Source organism: Apis mellifera, linkage group LG1 (genome assembly GCF_003254395.2).
Source record: "Apis mellifera strain DH4 linkage group LG1, Amel_HAv3.1, whole genome shotgun sequence".
Classification (NCBI taxonomy): Eukaryota; Metazoa; Arthropoda; class Insecta; order Hymenoptera; family Apidae; genus Apis; species Apis mellifera.
In genome coordinates, this window is record NC_037638.1 from 17579035 (window position 1) to 17600985 (window position 21951).

General features: G+C 34.9%; 1 protein-coding gene across 15 annotated transcripts in view; it reads right to left on the bottom strand.

Moving 5' to 3' along the window:
- Positions 1-551: 551 nt before the first annotated feature.
- The window catches only part of LOC724991 (phosphatidylinositol 4-phosphate 5-kinase type-1 alpha), a 30807-nt gene continuing 9407 nt past the window's right edge, over positions 552-21951 (bottom strand). For 6 of the 15 annotated variants that reach the window (XM_006571074.3, XM_006571072.3, XM_001120893.5 and 3 more), the window contains 7 exons: positions 19235-19312; positions 17813-17866; positions 16801-17175; positions 13232-13439; positions 12938-13149; positions 10334-10428; positions 2949-4820 (listed from right to left, as the gene is read on the bottom strand). In XM_006571074.3, the coding sequence (XP_006571137.1) occupies positions 4665-4820; positions 10334-10428; positions 12938-13149; positions 13232-13439; positions 16801-17175; positions 17813-17866; positions 19235-19312 (1178 nt within the window). In that variant the 3' untranslated portion in view covers positions 2949-4664. Of the gene's footprint in view, positions 1881-2255; positions 2564-2948; positions 8667-10333; positions 10429-12937; positions 13150-13231; positions 13440-16800; positions 17176-17812; positions 17867-19234; positions 19313-21951 lie in introns of those variants that run through there. The other 9 variants (XM_006571079.3, XM_006571078.3, XM_006571082.3 and 6 more) reach the window with 6 other exon arrangements.

Genomic DNA, 21951 nt, shown 5'->3' on the forward strand with positions numbered 1-21951 from the left:
CTTGTATCGCAACAATTAGGATGCTTATTATAAAACAGTTTGTCATTATTTCAACGTACGCGTCCTTAGTTAATACTTACCTTATGCAGGATATATTGCTCCCCGACGAGGTCGAGGCACCTTCTGTCCTAATTCTACTTCATCGACATAAGCCTTTATAAGTAAGTTGAGTCATCTTCTCGTTAGCCCCTATTTTGTCATACACCTTAATTTTTTTCATTGAAATTGACGCGTGATCGGTCAATAGGAATAAAAATTATATTGTTATATATAACCAATAATCACGTGTATATATTTTCAAAATCTTATTTCTTCTCACAAGATCCGCAACTCATCCCTAGTTTGATTAAATCTAAATCAAAGGACAAGGAATGAAAGAGAAATGAAGAAGGAAGAAATATAAATTACAACGGAAATATAATTGCAAACTTTATTATTACAACAATTATTGCCAGAGGAAGATCTCTCTCGAGGATCGAACGAAATCTTCCCACGTAAGACTCGGGGACTTTCTATATGAAAGACCACCGATAAGTCCCTCGATAAATAAATAGAACGAAATAATAATTTATTCACCCTTATATCGTACATTGTCGTTGCGATCGGCCGTGTACAAATAAAATGAGGTATCAAGATTCTGGACTCTCGAAGAAAATACAAGAGTATACACAGGATCGCACGCGCCATAATAAATGCATCGACGTACATGATAAAATCTGGCATTTGTAAATCTGTATGCGTGTGTGAACATGTGTAAGTATTCGTGTGTACATATTTATAATATACAAACATATATACCTCTGTTTATACATGCACGTAATATCCTCTAGTAAATATATATACAGCAGTGATAACGCGATTTTTTTTCTATTTTTTTTTTTTTTTTAGAAATTCTCGAGGAACGTCGTGAGAAGCACTTAAAAGATATTCAAGCGTACCGAGTTCCGAATGCATAATCGATGTAAACGATTCCGTTTGTTTTTCTCGATGGTAATACTCGTTGAGCCGGATGCTTGCATTATATTCGAATAGAATCCGAATGAAATCTATCTTCTTTTCATAATTTGGTTTTTCGCGGAATAATCATCGAGCAACCATTTAATTCATATGGGATGAAAATCAATGGATTCGAACGAATTAAATTGAGATGTACATACATACATTTTTACTTCTCGAGACTTCTCGAGAAAAAGTTTAATCGTAGGATAAAGTGAACGATTAAGAATTTTTTGTTGAATTCGATATTAGTAAGATTCGTGTATAACTTTCATTTCATTTTTATTTAATAAGTAGCGCGAAGAATTTAAGATAAATCACTAATTAGATTAATTTAAATTTCAGAGATAGATCATTGAACGAATATCATGCAATCATTTGAGTATTTTCGATTGGACGATTAAAAATGGATTAGAACAAGATTTTAAATTCACGGACTAATTTTAGTGTACAGGGCAAGAACAATATATTAATTCTTTCTTTAAATGTACAAAATGTGCACTGTACACGTATATAGCCACGGAATGAACAATTTTCAATGGATTCACTAGCTGTTTTAAACGACGATAATTATATTAAAAAAAATATTGCTATCTTTTTTCAAATCACTCTTTTCGATTCAAGATTCTACGACGAGATTTAAAATCTAGCTGCACATAATCAAAATATCATATATATAATATCAAGATTCGTCGAAGAAGTGACGAATACGATAAAAAAAAAAAAAAAAAAGAAAAAAGAAAAAAGAAAAAAAAGGAAAAACAAACTAAAAAAAAAACGCACGCAGTCTTTCTGAAAAAGAATCTAAGAAATCATGCGTTTTATCCATCGTTGTCTGTACATTCGAGCCAGAATGAGAGTCCTGCGAGGGAAACTGTAACTTCCTGGCGGTACATGGCAGTAAAGTAATAGAAAAATAAATAACTAAATTGTTTATTATCGATTCGAGATGTTTCGTGATTTTTATATCATCAATTTATTCAAACTTTTTAAAGAAAAAGTGGAAAAATCTGAAATGAATCCAAAGAATGGTATCTCGAATCGATCTCTTATTCTCTAATATAAAGTGTTCCGAAATTATCTTTTTCTTATAGTATTGCCAATAAAAAACTGTATTAAAAAAAAAAATAACAAAAAATAGAATAGAATTAATTGCATTTCTGAGAAGAAATTAATTATTAAAGAATAACAAAAGATATTAAACGAAGATATAATACAAAGAAGAATATACAGTTGAATAATTTTCAATTTCACTTTGCTTTTTTTTTTTTCACGGAAATGTAAAAGTCTTTCTTCCGTGATTAGATATTTTCGGTACACCCTATAAATATAGTTTAACACGCACTACTGTATACGCCTGCTTTTTGTGTTGAACTTACATCAACGTCCTAATGCATTTAATTCCGGAAGGGGAGGATTTCTAAATGCGCCAACATCGAGGGTTCACAGGCTCTGCAGTCAATTATCTCTTTCTCTCTCTCTCATACAAATTTGTATTTTGTATTTTTCTTTTCTGTATGACTCTTTGTTTATAACTATCTTCATTTTCGCTTGATTACAGGTGGGTCTGAAACGGGTGTAAATAAAAGAAACCAGGATAAGAAAAAAATTTCGGTAAAAAAAAAAAAAAAAAAAAAAAAGAAAAGAAAAAAAAAGTGAAAATAAAGTGCGCCGAGGGTGAAGGATATATGACGATCGATCGATCGAGCGATCGATCTTTTTTTAACATACGCGTGAGCCATTTTGAAAAAAAGGAGATCAATTCTTTTGAAAAATGTATAATTGCTAAACAAATAATAATTAAATTAAAATTAATCTTGATGATTTCTGGCATTTATATGGCTCACATATACGCTCAAATAATAATAAAAATAAGGAATTACCCCCGACGTACGAAATCGCGTGTTTAAAATCGAAACACAACGAAACACGAGAGACTATAACAGAAACAATCATAAGAATAATAGTAACTGCTTTATTTAAATAATATCAGTAATCATGGTGAGATAGTAATAATCATAATGGTAATGATAATAATCATAATAGTATGTATTGCCGAAATAACTCGGTTAAGTGACAAATTTGTCTTGTAACAGTTGAACGATCGCTCGCATTATGCATTGAATATTTTCGTATTGTTTTCATTAACTTGTCAATATGTATAATATTTATACGTTTCCCTTAGTACGCTTCTTACATGAAAAACAGAAATGGATCGGTTGCGGGGATGTTTTCCGTTTCTTTTTCTTTCGTCTGATAAAAATAGAAAAAGAAATTCTGGTTCCTGAGAAGTTGTTAAAAATAGTAGCAGAATGTTTCAATTATGCTTAAATTAGAATTTTGTTGCAAGTAAGATACATATTGAACGAGTACAACCGATCCATCACCGTTATTTACCCTTTGTTCGAATCCTTTAACCGAGTAATTCATTTTAGATATAAAAATTATTATTATGGATAAAATATAATAAAAAAATAACAATATCTAGAAATAAAATATGAAAATCCACATTAAATTTATTAAAAAATCAATACGTGGCTCGATTAAAATTGTAAACATTAGTCATCTCATTGATACGTATTGCTCGGTTAAAGGGTTAATTATTCGAATCATAGCAATTAGACGTGATTGCTTTTGTAACCTTGTATTTCTTTCTACGCACATTTTCAATGGCACGTTTGGTTTCACGATTTCTTCATAATATCAGAAATCTCCTCGAAACTACGTTTTTCCAAAATTTTATTTCAAAGAGGATTGATTTTCGAGTAATAAAGTCGGAGTAAACATGAACAATCTTCCATCGAAAGCTAATACAATTTTTGTATACAAGTCTAATGTAAAAGAAATTTAACGAATACTGTATCAAAGTATTCGTAAAGCATATCTTGCAAAATTCGACGAGAATTTCTTCCACTTCTTTACCTTTTTCTTTTGTAGAAATTCGAGTCCTCGAGATTCCTCTATAATTTCGTCATCTTTCGAAAAACAACGCGAACAGGTAAAAAATCTCGAGAACTTGAAAAAGAAGCACGAAGAGGAATAAAGTTCGCGAATAATCGCGAAACGATCCGTTCCATAGAATCGCTATTATTTGTTCCGCCAATTCCTTGGCACATCAACATTACAAAATCATGCGAAGAAGTCTCCCTTCTTCTCGATATTGCTTCGATTAATTCCTTTAACGCGAGGCTTTCCTTATTCGTTCGCACAATTATCAAAAAGTATACATAACGCAATGACTTTGAAGCAACGAAAAAAAGAAAAAAATAGAATAATAAAATCTTATGCAATTAGTTAAGTAGACACTTAGACGCAAGGCTGATCTACAGTCACGAGAGGATTAAGATCAAAGTTATGCCCGATTATCGTTCGAACCGGTTAAACAGGCATGATTTTATTCTATTCGCTAAATTTTACGATCGTACATTAAAAAAAAAATGACCGATAAATAAAAAGGAGCTAAAAATATCGTTTGCTCTAACGATAATCAATATCAAAGGAAGAAATTTCTTTTTTTTTTTTTTTAAACGTTTTCGCGTGATCACAGATTTCGATGATAATTTTAATTAATTGCTTTTTAGTTTCATCTTTCTATATACGAAGTATACGCGTGGGTATCGTTGAATTATTTCTAAAATATTTCAATTCGTCCCAGTTTTTGTTCATCCTTATGGCTCCCGATGTTGTACGCTCAACACTCTTTGCAAGCTCCTTATGATTGACCCGTTCGTGCCGCCGCGTTTGAAACTCGTTCTCACCCGTGTGTACGACGAAAACGATCTTCTCTGTTCCACAAGACCCTTCGCAATGTTGTTCGTTTCTTTCTGAATTCGAGCACAAAAAATATCAATTCTTTTCTATCACTTCCATTTCTATTGCTTCCAAATGAGAATTCATTCGATTGACTTCGTATAGTTGTGCTTTTAATGATGCAAATAAATACAGTGGAACGATTAAGATTAATCAGATTAGTTGCAAAATGAAAACTGGAATAAGAAAACAGTGGAGGAGGGAACACATCAAAGGGAGAAACAGATAATTTTGATAAATCGAATTAATCAAAAACGGGAAGTTATTAATGTGAGAGGATTAACACGATCGATCAAAGCAAACACGAAACAACATAGATGGAAGATATATGGTATATGCCGGTTTAACAACTTGTAAACGATCATCGTCAAACAATTAAAATATGCGACAAAGAGAAGCGTAAGAAGCGACGGATCTTCGATCTTCGATCGATTGCGCTTAGAGAAAATCATTAATAAATTTTTCCTTTATCTTGTCGTTTAAAGCATAATCTTTTTTCTATGAATGTTTTAATAATTATGGAAGAAAGATAAATCTTTCTTCTTTTAATAAGACTGACAATCAATTTCATATTATTGAAAGAATTGTTCTTTTTTCTCATTTAATTCTAATACAATGATTATCGTAGGATTAGATATAGGATTTTTTTTTTTATTCAATTGGCACGAAACCTTCTCCAAGCGCGTTTCCTTCGATCTTGATCTAAATCTCATCTTAATCCTCCCTGAATTATTATTTGAAGCATCCCTCCAAGTGCAAGCATTGAAATCACTCGCAAAACTTGAACGTACGATGCGATATGTTCATTAAAAAAATATCACACTTTTAAGATCGCTAATAAACACTGTTACTGTCCTTTCGTTATAATAGCTACGATATTTATATTATAACAATAATGATGATACCATGATGGTACCCCATGAAAAGAGTATCTCGTGTTTAACAAAGCTACGAATTTATCAAGTTTCTGTTTTCCATTTTTTTTCTCGGTCATTCAATCTATATCCACGAGGAGGAGTAAAGCTTTTCTTCATCGATTTAACCTTTGAAACGAAAAGGCGTAGCAAACGTGACGCGTAAGTTTGTTCCTTACTTCTTATCGAGTATTTATACTTACTACGTTTCGCGCGAGTCACGTTTCCTCGTTGAAAATCGATCACAATGGAAATAATAGAATTTTCGTTGGAGATGTGAGTGTAAATATCAATTTGTATTCGAAGAAATTTACACTGGATGATTATCGAAACGCATTTGTTAAATGGCTCGTTTATTCATTGTACTTGCCTTGGATTTCAATGGTTAAATCGTAGATTGAAAAATAGGGAACAAAGTAACACATGGAATTAATTTCGAAACATGCTTAATATATTGATCACAATATAGAAATAGAAAAAGGAGAGAACAACTACGCTAACTTAAAAAACAAAGTGATTTTTTTTTTTTTTTTTTTACACAAAGCTAAAGGAAGAAGTGAGAGAGCGAAAGACGCGATTAAAGCTACGAAATAAAATTGTTCTCGGAGAAAGAAGGAAATAATATGGACCGATCACCGAGATGCGACTAGATTTTTTTTTTTTTTTTTACCACCGTTTTCCTAAATATAATATATCGACTGTCAAAAGCGTTTCATTGAGGACAATATATTATAATACGTGTATGTACGTGTAATTGAACAACATTTTGGTTTTTTTTTCAAAACGTTCACGATAACTCTCACGCTTATTAGCAACGCGTTTACATAATTTCTTTTTTTTCTTTTTTTTTTCTTTTGTTCTGCGACTACTGTAATATTTATATATATATAAACTTTTGTTCATTCATATATATATATAATACGTACACCATCGGAATTCCCGTCAATCACTCTCCTTTATCGTATCACGTATAATACAGTTTGCGCAGTTGTTATATTTATATAATATGCATCGAAGTGGTCAGAGAATTCTTTTTCGAGCTTTGAAATAATTTGTAATCCTTTATTCCTTCACCAACCTAGTTTTTATTAGTTATATAAAATATTTCTGAAACGAGAATCTTCCTTTGTCGAGATAAATTTTGGAAGACTTAAATTTTTCGAAATAGAATAAATTCCCGAGTAAAAAATAACGTTATTCTGTATAATAATAATCTCGAGTAAATTAAAGCTCAAAGCTCATCTTAGAATTCACCGGTCATCTCGATATAGATTCCTGTTCAAAATCCTTAGGACATCTTCTATTCCTAATTAAATTTTAATATTTTTGATATAAATCATGAATTTTTTATTAAAAATATATCGGTATTGTTATTTCCTTTCCTCGTACGAAGCATCAACTTAACATGTTATAATCTAAATTCATCTAAATTTATCCAATTTTCGATCAAAATAGAACGAATATCCTAAGATTTTTGAACAGGAGTGTAAATGTGGTATACATGTTTCATTTAATGTGTGTACATATGTATAAGTATATATATAATTACGTACAGAAGAGACAGACAAAACGTGAGACACATATAGATACATATACACGACCGGTGATTATATTATCGTAATAAAAACGGGATTGAGGACTGCCTCCTAATTAAATCATAAGTATTATTTACATCTTCATTCGCGGCCGTATAGAACTCGTTTCATCTCCTCGCTATACGACTTTCATCCCCCTCGATCGCCTTCCTCTTAATAGTTTATAACTAACTGACGTAACAAGAGGTAATTGTCAGTTATGATAAGAGGTATAATACGAGTAAATACTTCTCGTCATAATCTTACATCGCGTTTAACCTAAATGTCATTCGTAAAGCTCAATGATTCGATGATCATTTGATATAGTGCTAGGTATGAACAAGCAACGAGAAAACGAGTTAATCGTAATGATGGCACGTGTTCTTTTTTCCTTCGAACACTTTTCGAAAAGGATAATCAATCAGAAGACAACGTGATTGGAAGTGTGCGTGATCGTTCTGTGATTCGAGAATTAAATCTCGAGACTAGTCGAAAAAAATTCGGAATCGGATGATATCTCACTCTTTGATTATCGATTACCAAAACTTTTACACGATCTTATTCGAATTTTTTATTCGATCTCGCAATCGTGCACACAATTGAATTAACTAAAATTTAATTATTCATATAATTATTCATATTCATTCAAAACACGTGACGTTATTACGTTTAACTATCCGTCGATTAGAATTTCAACAGTGCCTACGAGACTCGATATACAAAAAGAAATAATTGGAATGATGATTCGCCAATTCCACAGATGGATGTATGGATCCTGAACGAGTGTCGAGTATTATACAATCTTCTAATATTGTAGGCCGAGTTTTATCACGGTGTGTATAAGCTTTCTGGCCCTTTGACGATCTCCAAAGCTTCGGAATCATTTTTCTTTTTCATCGATTCCTTATTCGCTTCGCGAGAACTCGTCTATTTAAATCATAAATTTATACCGTACGAGATAAATGCGAGATTGACACACATTGGATGATTAATATTTCGATAGCTCGCGAATCGAGACGAATATTTCTCACAGAAGGTGTTCGTTAAGTACAGAATCGAATATGATAAACTATTTGTGAATCGTGTAACGATAATACTGTTTAAGAAGGAATGATTATGATTAAATTACGTTATGTTTGTCCGGCATTCACCTCTCAATCATCCGTCTTGATTCGCGATCAAACGCTCCCTTCCACGATTTCGTTTTCCCTCGTTCGAAATTCCTTCGTTTCTTTTTTTTTTTTTTTTTTTTTTTTTTCTCCGAAGACTCATCGCTACGACGCCGCACCAGACCCATATCCAAACCTCACTGAATCGACGAAGCTTAGAGGGACGACGAGTTGCTTTGCATTCACTCGTGCTGCAGTATCTCCTGATTTGAGGAAATAGAGAAACCTTTCAGATTGTCTGATCTTCTCGCATGGAGCGTTCCAAAGCGGTCTCTATCATTCTTATCAATTTTGAAATATCGAATATTAAACGACGATTGTTTGGACTTGTTCTCAACGAAATCGTTCATCATATTTTCACAAGATGATTCGTTTGAAATGCTTCGCCATAACTGGCGAATTCTTGCCGCTAGTAATACTGGGTTAATATGGAATTACTTGACCGCCGCGTTTTACGTGTTCGACATTCTTTCGCGTGTTGCAAACTCTTGGCTAGACTCGTGAAAAAATTGGCTGAATCACAAGAGAATAATCGCTGATGCGTTCGTTGCGAATTTTAAAATGCGTTCGCACGCAGAAATTCGAGGATTCGTTCACTACGTTTCGAAATCGGAGTATCGTTCGGGTTGTCGCGTGGAAAAAAATGAGACAGATAGATTCAACGACCTTCTTTTAAATCGAATGACTCTTCTTTGTTTGAAGTTTGAATTCTTTGTATGAAATTGAACGAGATCTTGAATTCAAAGTGATTCTACAAAAATTTGTTTTGCAATTTTTATAAATAAAAATAGATATCGTTTGTTTTAATATTCATTATGCAATAACTTAGAATCGCAAGCAAATAACTGTGAAAGGCTTCGTAGAATGATTTATGAAATCGATCATAGTCTCGAGGTATTTCGACCGATTTCGAACAAAGAATAGTATTTATACTAGACGCTATAATATTACGTAATTAAACTTGAAAAAAAAAATCGTTTCAAGGCTCGTCTAACTGTTCAACATGCAACTTCTTCTACAAAGTATTTATTATCATAAATACGATCTTACTAAATGAATAAACTATATGCTAAGATCAGTCCAAGATGCTCGAGAAGCAAAAAGAAAATCTCAAACAAAATCTCATGCATTATCTTCGAATGTTTTTCATATTCGAATTATCTGTAAAGATGAGTATCAAGTTTATATAAAAAATTATAAGAATTTTCGCTTTGGAACGTTCCGTGCGCGATCGAATCGGCGATCCTTTGTGGATTCGATACGAAAGATAGGGACTTGGACACAGAAGCGATACGTAGACGAGACCAAAGACACGATGACAATTTGATACGAGGACAGAACTCTCTCTGCCCGCTCGTCATCGCGGCGCAGATGTCACGCGTCGTCGTCTGGGGGCTGTTTATTAGTTACAAAAAAACCCTCGGCCACTCGGGGGAAACATTTACACAATCCGATCGATCGGTCACCGGGCTTTGATTGCACACTTACCGCCTCGAGGAATCGGTCGAGGAAGGCACGATAATGATGACTAGAGATCGTGATTGATTTAATAAAATAATCATATTCAATAAGAAATATATTTTTCTTTTACGTTTTTGTACTAACTTATCTAATTTTCATTGGAATTAATTATGCATACAAGTTAAATTTCATCCTTGAATTTTTATTTCTATACTTTTTATACTATATACTATAATAGAATAACATTGATAAATATTTTAGGGATTATTTTGAAAGTTAATAAATTGATCAAAGAGAAGTTAATTTATGTTTCATATTCGAAGTAGAGATAATATTAATACGATCTCTGGATATCGTTAGAGTACCTTTTCGAGTGACCAATCGTTCAAAGCTACGATTGCCAACTTACCATTTCCGTAGTGAGACTGGCTAGCGCCTCCTCGACAGTGGTAGCAATCCTCCCTCCGTCATCCTGACGCCCCCTGATCGGTGTGGTCGACCAACCTAAAATTATCGTTAATCGTCATAGTGCAATAAACAGATGAACATGTTGCAGCTGCTCGATCACTGGAGCGTAGATACGTATTTGTCTAGTGATAAAATTCGTTATCTATTGAGGAGAAATTTTTAATTGATGATGTGTTCCTCTCAAAAGAACCACCAACAATACATCATACCTTAATAACACGCGAAGTTAAATTTCTTAAAAAATTGGAGCGTTTAAAAAGAATCGTTATTATTATACTCGTGGATTTAATTTTTCATTTCAATTCAAATGCTTCTTTTGAGATCTTGTAATTACCAAGATGCATCGATAAGAAAAAAGCGTGCATCGTTCTAATTAATATCGTCAATCTAAACAGTCTATGAGTGACAAAAAGCGTGTGTAGCTATTTTATATAACGGTGTATGCGAGTGAAACGAAAAATTGAAGAAAAAGAAAAAAAAAAAGAAGGAACAGAGAAAAAGAGAGAAAAAAAGTTGAAACTTATCTCGAGAGAACATCGGTTCTAGGCGATGCCTGTTCTTGCTTACGAAGGAACCATAGAAGAAAGAAACGTGTATAAGAGGTTATAATGAGAGAGTGAGTTCTCGTGTATATTTTTCTTTTGCAATTGTCGCTTTATTGTCGCTCTCATTGTCGAGAAAAGAAATTGTTCGAGTGTTGCTTGACAAGACATTCAGATTACCTAGACAGGGCTAAGAAAAGACGGTTGTTCGATTGTATTTGTCAAAGAGAACAATTAATCCATTTCATCATAACTATCTAAAAAAAAAAAAAAAAAAACGACGAAGATGCTCGTCATGTTTTAAACGCATTAATCATCATTATTAATCATCGTTCATTTCAACTTATATACGACGAACACCTTCGTACGCGACACACGATCGAAGTATTTAAGAATAGTATTTCTTTCGTAAACATTTACAAATAAATAATAATCTCGAGACATGGTTTAAAACGCATAGGCAATAAGATTAAATTTAGGCACTGAGTTGTCGTCGTTCGTTTCCATTTTTTTCCTTGTTATAATCAATTTTCGTTACATCGACTTTTCGACAAGAATCGAACGAGAATTTAAAGAGCATGCAACAGAAACGCCTTTAATTTTTCAGTCATAAATCAGTATTACAATGATATCACGATAGAATTAATTTCGTCAAATTATAAAGTAAAATAAGAAGTGTACCGTAACAAACGGTCGGTCTAACTTAATTTGCTCTAAAAGCTCTTTAGTTCCGGATTACGTAATATGTTGGTACGCAAAATGTAAGCGATGTAGATGATTAATAATACGTATTTGTTTCACGATTACGCACAAAATCTACCGTATTTTCTCGATGATTATACTTTACATCCGCTAACTAGTGCACGGTCTACGTATTTTACACGCTTATTAACACGGGAAAGATTGCCCGTTTACAAACAGCAAAAATAATATATTTCGTATAAACGATTATAACACAATAGTTGGAATTATATATCGGACAACGATGATGTGATGACCGACAACGATATACTTTCGCTCGTTTTAGAACACTACCTTAAATGGTGGCACGTTAATCAGACTTCCGGTTTCTGGCGCGAGCGTCACGTTGATTGCCCGTAACTCGATATATATACTTACTGAAAAGATAGACTCGATTTAAAAATGCAGTATTACAGTTAAATTAACGGATTCGTTTTGTTGTTCAATTATCCGAGACTTGCGAGAAAGTAATAATAAATGATAATTATATAGCGTGTCTAAGATCTATTTATTGCCTGATGGAATCTTTCTTTCTACTGTGAACGACATTCGAAGCCAATGCCTTTCTTTCTACAGCAAAATTCAATGGAACTTATTCTACAAAAGCATCGATATTTAAAGAAGAAGCAAACTTAAAAAATAATTTCGGACCTATTTAAGTAATTTCTTTTGATATACAGGATGTCCTACTTGAATATCGTCATTAACTTGATCAAAAATTACGTTGAACGAGAATTGAACTATATTTAAATTCATATAACAAAATATATATTTACATTGTAAAATTTGTGTCTATCTTTTTAATAAGTATTCTAAGAATAATAAAGATAAAAAAAAATTTTATTCACAGAATTGTTATGCAAAGTTAGTTTATATAATATAATTCAATATTTGTGCAACATAACTTTTGATAAAGTTTCAGAAAATTTCTAACGGGCAAATAATTTAATCTCGCTTAAACTACATAAAATAAATCAAATCAAATCCAATTTCTTATAATCTTTCAGTTTGAACATGAAACATAATATAATATAATTTCACCTTCTCGACAAGCCAGCATAAATACGATAGGGCAATCAATGGAACGGTCACGCTTGATGCAAATCCTTTCGCCACGAAGGCCGAAGAAGAAGAAAGAGAAGAAGAAGGAGGAGAAGAAGAACAAGAAGAAGAAGAAGAAGAAGAAGAGAACGAAGGAATCCTCGAGGCACGTAGTAGCCTTCAGGTGGCGTAGTAGATAGTGAGCGCGTACGGAAACTTACCTGCGTCACCGCTGCTGGAACTCTCGGTGAAGGACGGTGTGCCCTCTGTCCAGGTGGGCGTCGAGCCCTCGGCGCTGCCCGCGGGTGGTGTCCAGGTGAATCCACCACCTCCTCGACTGCTTCCACCACTTTCCACGCTCAACGACGACTTCGTTTCCCTTCCGCCGCTTCCGCTTCCGCTACCGCTGCTTTCCAAATGCACGTCAGATATGCTGCAATATTCGTTGCATTTTTCAAATAGATGATGAATAATTTGCACTTAAAGGAAAGAAATTAAATATTAATTCGACTCACCTCACGGCATCGTGATAAGTCTTTGTAAGAGTGACATGGTGAACAACCTTATTCTGTTTCGATTGAGCAGTGCTCAGGCTGCTCGCTAACATTGTGGTCGGTGCACCCTGTTGAAGTTGACCACCAGAAGCCAAGGTTTGGTCGTTTGAGCGCACTGCATCGTCAAAGGGCGGGGGCGGGGTGGAGCAAGTGGAGGGAAGGGTGCCACCTACAAAAAGCGCACTACAGTTAGCCCTAATGAACACGATATAGTGTGCTTGTTTCGTTGTCAAGGGTTCTAAGGAGAGGATCGTTAGCAGTGGAAGGCCTCGTAAAAAACGAGACCGAGAAAAACAAAGTGTTTCGAACAAATCTTGCCAATTCGATATTTCTTACATTGCATTTAAGCAAACAAATAAATACTCGTTGTGTGTTATATTCTACCTTGGTCTCTATAATAAAAAAAGATACTTGAAACATAATGATCCACGATAAAAATTTAGCGCAAGTTTTTTTCAAGTTAATCGTGTTGAAAAATACGTGTAAAAAATTATAAAGTATTCTGTCTTTACGGGAAGCAATTGAAATAGGTTTAAATGTTACCTACTCGACAACTGTGTTATCAGTGTCACAATACAATAAGCAATCACAAAAAAAAAAAATTACATCGGGAGCATTTCTAACGTTTATCAAACATACACGTGCTAATTGCGATTCTGTTGCACAAGCGTACATTTCAAATTTTCAATTATTTTTTTGTCGTATCGACTTTGGCAGGAACTCGTTCAAATACGGGATTAAAACGTTAGAAATTGATCAACACTTCCTACTGAAGTCAGTTCGAATAAGCCATTCCAACTTGTAATGGTACAACAGTACAACACACGTTCAAGAATTACTACATCTATTTGCGTATCTACAGAAGTGCACAAACAGCAAACTACTTTTAGCCAGCATGACATAAGGCGATATTTTATTCGAAGAAAAAGGTATTTGCTTCACAACTACAGTACACTCGTGTGAACGTCCCTTTATATCTGTGATACAGAGAGCACACCACACAAACACACCGACAAAACTCTGTGTTCCGTTCAGATTTTATATCGACGATATTTCAACGGAGTTAAGAATGTTTAAATATGATTTTTTTTTTAGACATAGACGTAACTATTTGTGAATTTCTTAAGAAAACTTCAAAGATTTTCCGTTCTTTCGCGTCTTGCTGTACATCCACAAATTTGTTCAATAACTAGCGCTAAATTTTCGCAAATATATAATACAGTATCTACATCAAATTCTATTAGATAAATATTTATCGATTAAAATAAACAAAGTTTATTTTATTAGAAAGAAATGCAATAACAATTTTTTAAAATTCTTTTTTTAGTTACTTTATAAGTTACGTCTATTCTTTGTCCTAACAACGGAGATCATTATTATGCATGCATGAAATACATTTGAATCGGGACAAAGAAAGAAACCAATTCTTACACATACTACTTTTTCAAATTTAAAACCTTTTGTGTACCGAGGATAGTCGATCTCAGCGTTTCGAGCGGTACCTCATCGATGCCATAAAATCGATATTAATACAGTATCGAGCTTATAGTATACGATAAAACAGTAAACGACAAAGTGCATAATCTAGTGGTAGAAAATACGCAAACATTAAAACAACTAACTTCTTCGTTCTCACAGAAGTAACAGTGGAAGAAAAATTCTCGTTTCTGCATGAGCCTTAGTTGAAACAGGTATTTTTACAAAACTGATACAAGTGAGAGATCGAGTGATGAGAGATGAAAAAAATAAAAAGTAAACTTAAAGTGTTTTTGCGCATGCAAAAGGAAGAAAAGTTTTTGTAATATGTTGTAGTGTTTTAAAGTCCTTAATTGTATCTTCTTCCCGAAAATTCTTCTCACAAAATTCCATCTTGAAAATATTCTAAAATTGATCCCCTTATGGGTCTCTTTGATGATTGGTCCCTTTTCGATGATTATCAAAATAGATAGTGCTTTTATTTCTTCATTGATATTACGTCTTCTTCAATCTATAGGTGTATAAGAAGGAAATATTTGGTCTCAAAATTTTGGGAGAAGAACGCTCTTGCAATTTATCAAGATCAATTTGTGGTTTTAAAATTGTAGGTGTCATTTCTTTGTCCATTTTCAATTCATCCATAGATCTGGACTTTAACCTTTGTTTATCAGATATCTGATTCTTCGGTAAATTCATTTCAATCTTATTAGAAATTATCGATCTTGTGTCATCTTTGTCATCAAATTTATCTCTATCAGCACTCACTTTACTCTCGGTTGTAATCTGGGAAGAATAAATCGTTTCCTTCAACCTCTTCGAAGCTTCCTCGTCAACTCTCGTAACCAAGAATGTTTTTTTATCGCCTTTAAGAACAATCGGGTATTCCTTATTTTCCATCATTTTTACGTCATTCCTCGATTTTCTCAAATATTCATTATTCCCATAATCAAGTTTCGAAGATGTAGTTCCATATTTCTCTATCTTCTTCTTTCTCTCAAAATTCTCATAATCGTTCACTTTTATCGGATTAACAACAGGTTGCACCCTCGACAAAGGTTTAGGAGCCAATTTCTTCCTCCTCTGAGCAGACTTCTCCCTGATTTTCTTCAGCACTTTACTATCCCTTCTACGCTCCATAAGCTTCTGAATATCGATCTTTTTCATCTCAGTAACGTTCTCCTTCCTAACTATCGATCTGTTCGATCTGGAAGCCTCGATTCTATTATCCACGATCCTGTTTCGATCCATGCATTGCGTCAACGTCATGATCGAGGTCTCGAGCTCTCTCTGCTTTCTCTTCATCCGCTCGTAGTACGTCTCCGAGTGCTTCTTGTCCTTTCGCGACATCTTGTAGTTCATTAACTCTGGTCTAGACGCGGGGTTCAAGAAATACGTGAACTTGGCCATGTGCTCGGCTCTCGACTTAGGATCTCTTCTCCACTCTTCCGTAATCACACCAGTTTCCGGTACGTTTCTCTCGAAATCGATCGGGACACTCTTCTCCCTCTTAAAGTTCCCTCTCTCGGGCCTGAACGGATACGGGCTAGTCCTGATCACGTACGAGTCGTCCACCTTCTCTATGCTCATGAATTCCTCCTCCTCCTCGTAGATGTTCTCGATCGGCCAGTCGTTCCAGTACATCGGAGACCGTTCCTCGTGGATGCTATCGAAGGCTGCCGCCGCCGCCATGTCGGCGGATCGGTCGTGGAACGCCAATTTGTCGTATCGTGGGGGTAGGTAGGCAGGAGTACGGGCATGCAACACGTTGGATGTGGATGTTTCGGTGGCTGTAGTATTGTTATAGTCGGAGTGACGGTTCGCGGTGTTGTTAGCAGTCGTGGTGAACGAGGATGTGATGGTGGCGGTACCAGCGGCGGCGGAGAAGAGAGAAGAGGTACACGTAGCGGCAGAGTAGTTAGTAGTAGTAGTAGAAGTAGTGACGGCGGACGCAGCAGAAACGGTAGATGTAGAAATGTAATCGGGTGTGGGGAGGTGGTGCAGGATGCTCGAACTTTCATGCAAGCGGTATCTCGTGATTATGGCTGCTTCGTCACCTCGGCTGGACGTCATCGAGGACGTGGAGGTGGCCGTCCCGGGGCCACGGTGCTCCTCGGAGGACCTCGCGGTCCTCGATTGGCCGGTGCCTCTTGGGGGAACGGGAGGTGGAATCTTGCCGGAAGGTACCAGATTCGGATTCGGTGGGCTGGCGGCGGTCCTGCCCTTCAGGACGGCTGGATAGCTCGTGACCTTGGCCGCTGAGGTGGTCACTGGTTGCTCTTGATGAGGGGGGCCTGGACCGGCGGCCAAGGTCAACGGAGGCGGGCTCACAGGGCCCGCGGCGAAGTTAACCGGGGTGGAGGTGGCGATTGGCGCGGAACTGGTCGACATCACGGTGCTGGTCGTGCTGATCGCAGGGTCTGTCGGGGTCACTGTTATCGTGTCGTCCAGGGTTGTTTCCAGGGTCGTGCGACGTCGAATACGGGGGTTGCGTAGAGGTGCACCGACAATGATGACGTGAACACGTTGGGGGTAAGGAGACAGAGAGAGATAGATAGATAGAGGGGCAGACAGAAACAGAGAAGCTGGGTGAGCGAGATCGCATGGTGATTAATATCGTGTAACGTTGCTTCGAGATCGTCGAGTCGAATAATTTTTCTTGCGTCGATATTCGCGATGATTTGCATAACTCATTGTTGAAACGAAATGATTCTTTCTCGTATTGTTTGTGATTTCGAAGCAACGTGACAACTCTTTCGAGAAAAATATTAAACGTGTAATAGTAGAGAAACGAATGACTAATACGATTTAAGATCATTTCATCAATGGAAATTGTCAACTTAATCGTGTCTCTAAATAGATATCGCTCTAAATTCATTATACACAATTCCTATTTACACGTTGCTATATTACTATCTCGTATATATATAGATATATATTTTCTTTTTTATCGGAGAGAAATAAATATTCGAAAGACGTTTAATAATCGAAACAAAAGATAGAGCGCGAATAACGATCAGAAATAATTAAATGGAATATTAGGAAAATAAGTGATCGTATGAGACTCACCGGCTTTCGTGGGTGACGTAGCATGCATTGTCGAAGTTCCGGTTGTCGGCACCGCTAAACCACCATACAACACCATGTACCATTACCGTATCACCATGTGTGCGACTCTTGATCAGACAGAGAAACTTCCAATTTTTTCTTTCGCGATTTAGCGTAGTGTAAAACCATTCATTGTTCTCGAAACTCTATAGACCATCTCTACGTCGATCATTGTTTCTCGATTTTCAAGTCTCTCTGTCCAGTCACGGATCGAACGTGTCCCGAAATAAAACAGGGATTCGAGCAAGGGACGTTCGAGGCAAATAGAGAGGGAATCGATGATCGGAATGCGCGCATTCGACTGACATTCACGATAGAAAGCTGTATTTGTACGTTGTATGCGTCTGCAGACAGAATCGGACGGATATTCGAAGGATACGTATGGACAGACGGATAAAGCCATAACGGATTGTCGATAATAATTTACGATAGTATTGGATTATACTTTTAAATCTCTTTTCTTCGTTGCTGACGATATTATAAATTTTTTAATCTTATCGATTGTTCAGATTCATACTTTATTGTCACGGGATTTGATTTCGTTGACTTTGAAGAAGTTCGTATCGAAGTTGAATCGATCGTTTTAAATAAATTTATCATATAGAGAGATTAAGGAATTGAGTTTAATGTTACGAGAAAGTAATTGTATATCGGCACGGAATACGAATAGGCGTACCTGATTAACACGTGAAAGCACGCACGAGCAATCTTCGTAAAACAGATTATCTTCTCAAAGGAAACGGCTGATAAAAGATGGTTCAATAACATATCTTGACACCATCAGGGATGGCAGGAATCGTGGTGAACGTTTTGGAAACAGGTAACTTTGATAGACAGGATCTAAATTTATTGCTCTGATCGCTGTGCCTGGCTACACATGTGAAATTCAGCGCAAAGCCAATAAGATTGTGGAAAATTTTCGTTCGTATTTCATCTGCACGATTTTCGGACCAGGATCGATCTTTCGTCTCGGATCAGTTCCAGATGATCTCTTATTTTATAATTACTACTTCGAATACAAGTTTTTAATTCCGTTGTGGTTACTATATTGTCCCAATTTTACTTTGATTTCAATTTTTCAAATAATCAACGATGACTCTCATTCCAAAAAGAGATTTTATATAGAGATAAGATATTGATATAGATTCTATTTAATTTATATTTAAAATGAATACTTAATATAATTTTTTTTAACTTATCTTTCTCTTTTTGAATAAATTTAAATATATATAAAACAAGATATCAGTCAGTCATCGAACTGGTCCGCAAATCGTAGAACCAGTCGCAAAGGACCACGCGAAGCATAAATCGATCATTAACAAATAATATTCGAAAAAAAAAAAAGTAAATTTCCAAGATATTCTATCGATCGAATAGACTCACCGGTTGAATCGAAATCTCCATCCAATGGCCTGAGCGGCCTGGTTATGCTTTTTCTCTTCGACGGGGAATGTTTCAATGCTGAAACACAAATCAACGGGTTATTAATACCGCGATACTCGAGGTAGGGTTGAAGGGTTGAAAACATCGATAAATACTGATGGAAATCGGAACGATTAATTGGAAAAAAAAAAGTCTGAGAACTGTGCCTATGTATCGTAAAAGAGGGGATGTATCAAACGAGTTAACGCTACAAAAGCTGACGTCAGTACCGTAGCAAGTGTTAGCTTATGCATGAAGCGTCGTATAATACTTGTTTTGAAAAAGTTCTCGCTGCGCTTCGTGTACACCATGTAAGTCGCGAAACGCATTACGCACGTTTCATTGCGTTGCAGACTTTCTATTTTCACACTGTATTTATCACGATACCGCAATCAATGGTACGATGGAGTCGTTTGGCAATCATTATCGCCTCGATTAAAATTTTGATTATCAGTTAACTCTCTCAATAGTCATTGCACGGATGCATATTTCAAAGAACTTTTATTCCATTTGAGAAATCTTAAATATTTTTTTTTCTATAATTTGATTTTGATTATTCTTAAGTTTTAAAATGTTTGAATACTTATGATTCGTATGATTACTTTTTAAATAATTTAAAAAAAAAAATTTCGAATTCAATTCCCAATAATCCCAATTTATTATCAAATAAACCTCGCTACAGCACTGTTTGCCACGACTACGTCTAATAACTTCTTCTCCATAATGTGTGGAGCTACGCTTCTTTGATCTCTCTACGTTATCGGACAAGGGTTTGGGCTTAAACGAAACTATACTACTTCAAAACGAGGGATTCGCCTCGAATTCGTCTAATCTCGAACTCGTCAATGTCTATCACATATAGATGGTAAAGCTGATACAACATCGAAAGCTTTCTATCTTATCCTTTTTCTAATTTTCATCAGAATTAATACTGTGTGTATCTTCTGCGATACACGTCACATTTCTTCTTCGTTATACTTGCCTTTCTTTACTAGATGTGGATAAAAAGATCGTAGAATAATATTTCTTGTTTTCCAATATATCAATTACAGAGATATTGAAAAGAGAAATATACTGTTATGTAGAAAAATAAAAAATATCTAGGAATTTTTTATCCACACATCGTATATTTTTGTATATACGTACATGAATATTACGATGACATCTTGTAGAGAACAAATGTTCAGAAACGTTCATTCGATCACGATCGACGAACATTTAATTGTAATCGCTCGAACACGCGTAGCCACGGCCTCTAAAGCTTTTTATCAGACCGTATTGGCTTGTGTTCAGGTCTGATTAAAATCCAGACAACAAAGTTAATTAAAACGAGCCGCGATTCTCGATGTTATCTGGGAAAAATTATTCTGGTACTGGAGAAAAAACGATCGTAGAATTCGACTTGCAACTACATATGTGAGCATCTTTGATTCAATTATGAATATTTTTTTTCTTTGAGATAAGAATAAATTTTCGAAAAACATATTCTTAACTCTTATAATTTTTTTTTTCACAGATCATTTATGAACCAATCAGAAGTTAAACTAATCGAGTTCTACTTTCTTCAATTATCTTGACTCTTACAATCTTTGGGTTATCAATTTAATTTATATTTTAAATATTGATTTAGATTCAAATAGATTATTTATAATTTTGTTCATAAAAATACCTAAACACGATAAAATTTTTTTATAAATTTTTACATCTATCTCAAGAAAAATTAAGCGATTTTTTCGATAAATTTGATCAGAAGTTTTACTTTTGTATGGTTCATACGTTATCTAAAAATGTGCTTTATAACAAGATTTAATTCGAGGTTATTGTGATTAAGATCTGGATATGTGAACATCATGTGTATACATATGTATTTTTAGACAAAAATATATTCCTAACGAAAATTCTGATATACGTCATCCAGATCGTGAGAGTGTTAAAATATTAAAAATTCGGGCTAAAATTCGCGACTATAAGCAGGGATTAGATATTTGTTTTTTAGATTTTTTTTGAAAGGAGAGTGACCTAGATTCGCGCAAAGAGATAGGGAAAAAAAGGGTCATCGATCAAGAGTAGTTGGGTAGTTATTTAGTGTACTTGAAAAATTGTGAACGTGTTGAAGCTTAAAAAGAAAAAAAAAAAAGAAGAAGAAGAAGAGAAAGAGACAAGTGTGAAACAATGATAACAACGAAGGAAGAGAATTCCAACCAGACATACAGAACTCACGATGCAAAAGCAGAGTGAAAATTGAAAAGTCGATAAAATAATCTCGATTATTTTTTCTTATAATTTTTGTACTCCGATTTTTTTTTTTTTTTGCCAATGATACGAGATATTCATATTTCAAATATGTATTATTTTATTCTCGGTATAAAAGACAAAAATATATTCGAAGTACATTTTGTATATGCAACGAATAAAAATTGGGGAATATCTAAAATTACATTTGCATTGATTACGTTTATATATACATGTGCTCGGGTAAAATATTGGAAAGATCGACTAAAGATAAGTGAGAAAGACAATCAAAGAAGCGTTGCAAGATAAAATCTTCGGATGTAAATATTATACTTGGAAAAGAATTTCGCGAAAGAAAAAAGTGAGAGTGAAATATTGGCATAATATTTGTGAGATTAAAGAAGTGAATCAGATAACAAGAAAACCAAAACGTTCAGAAAGATATT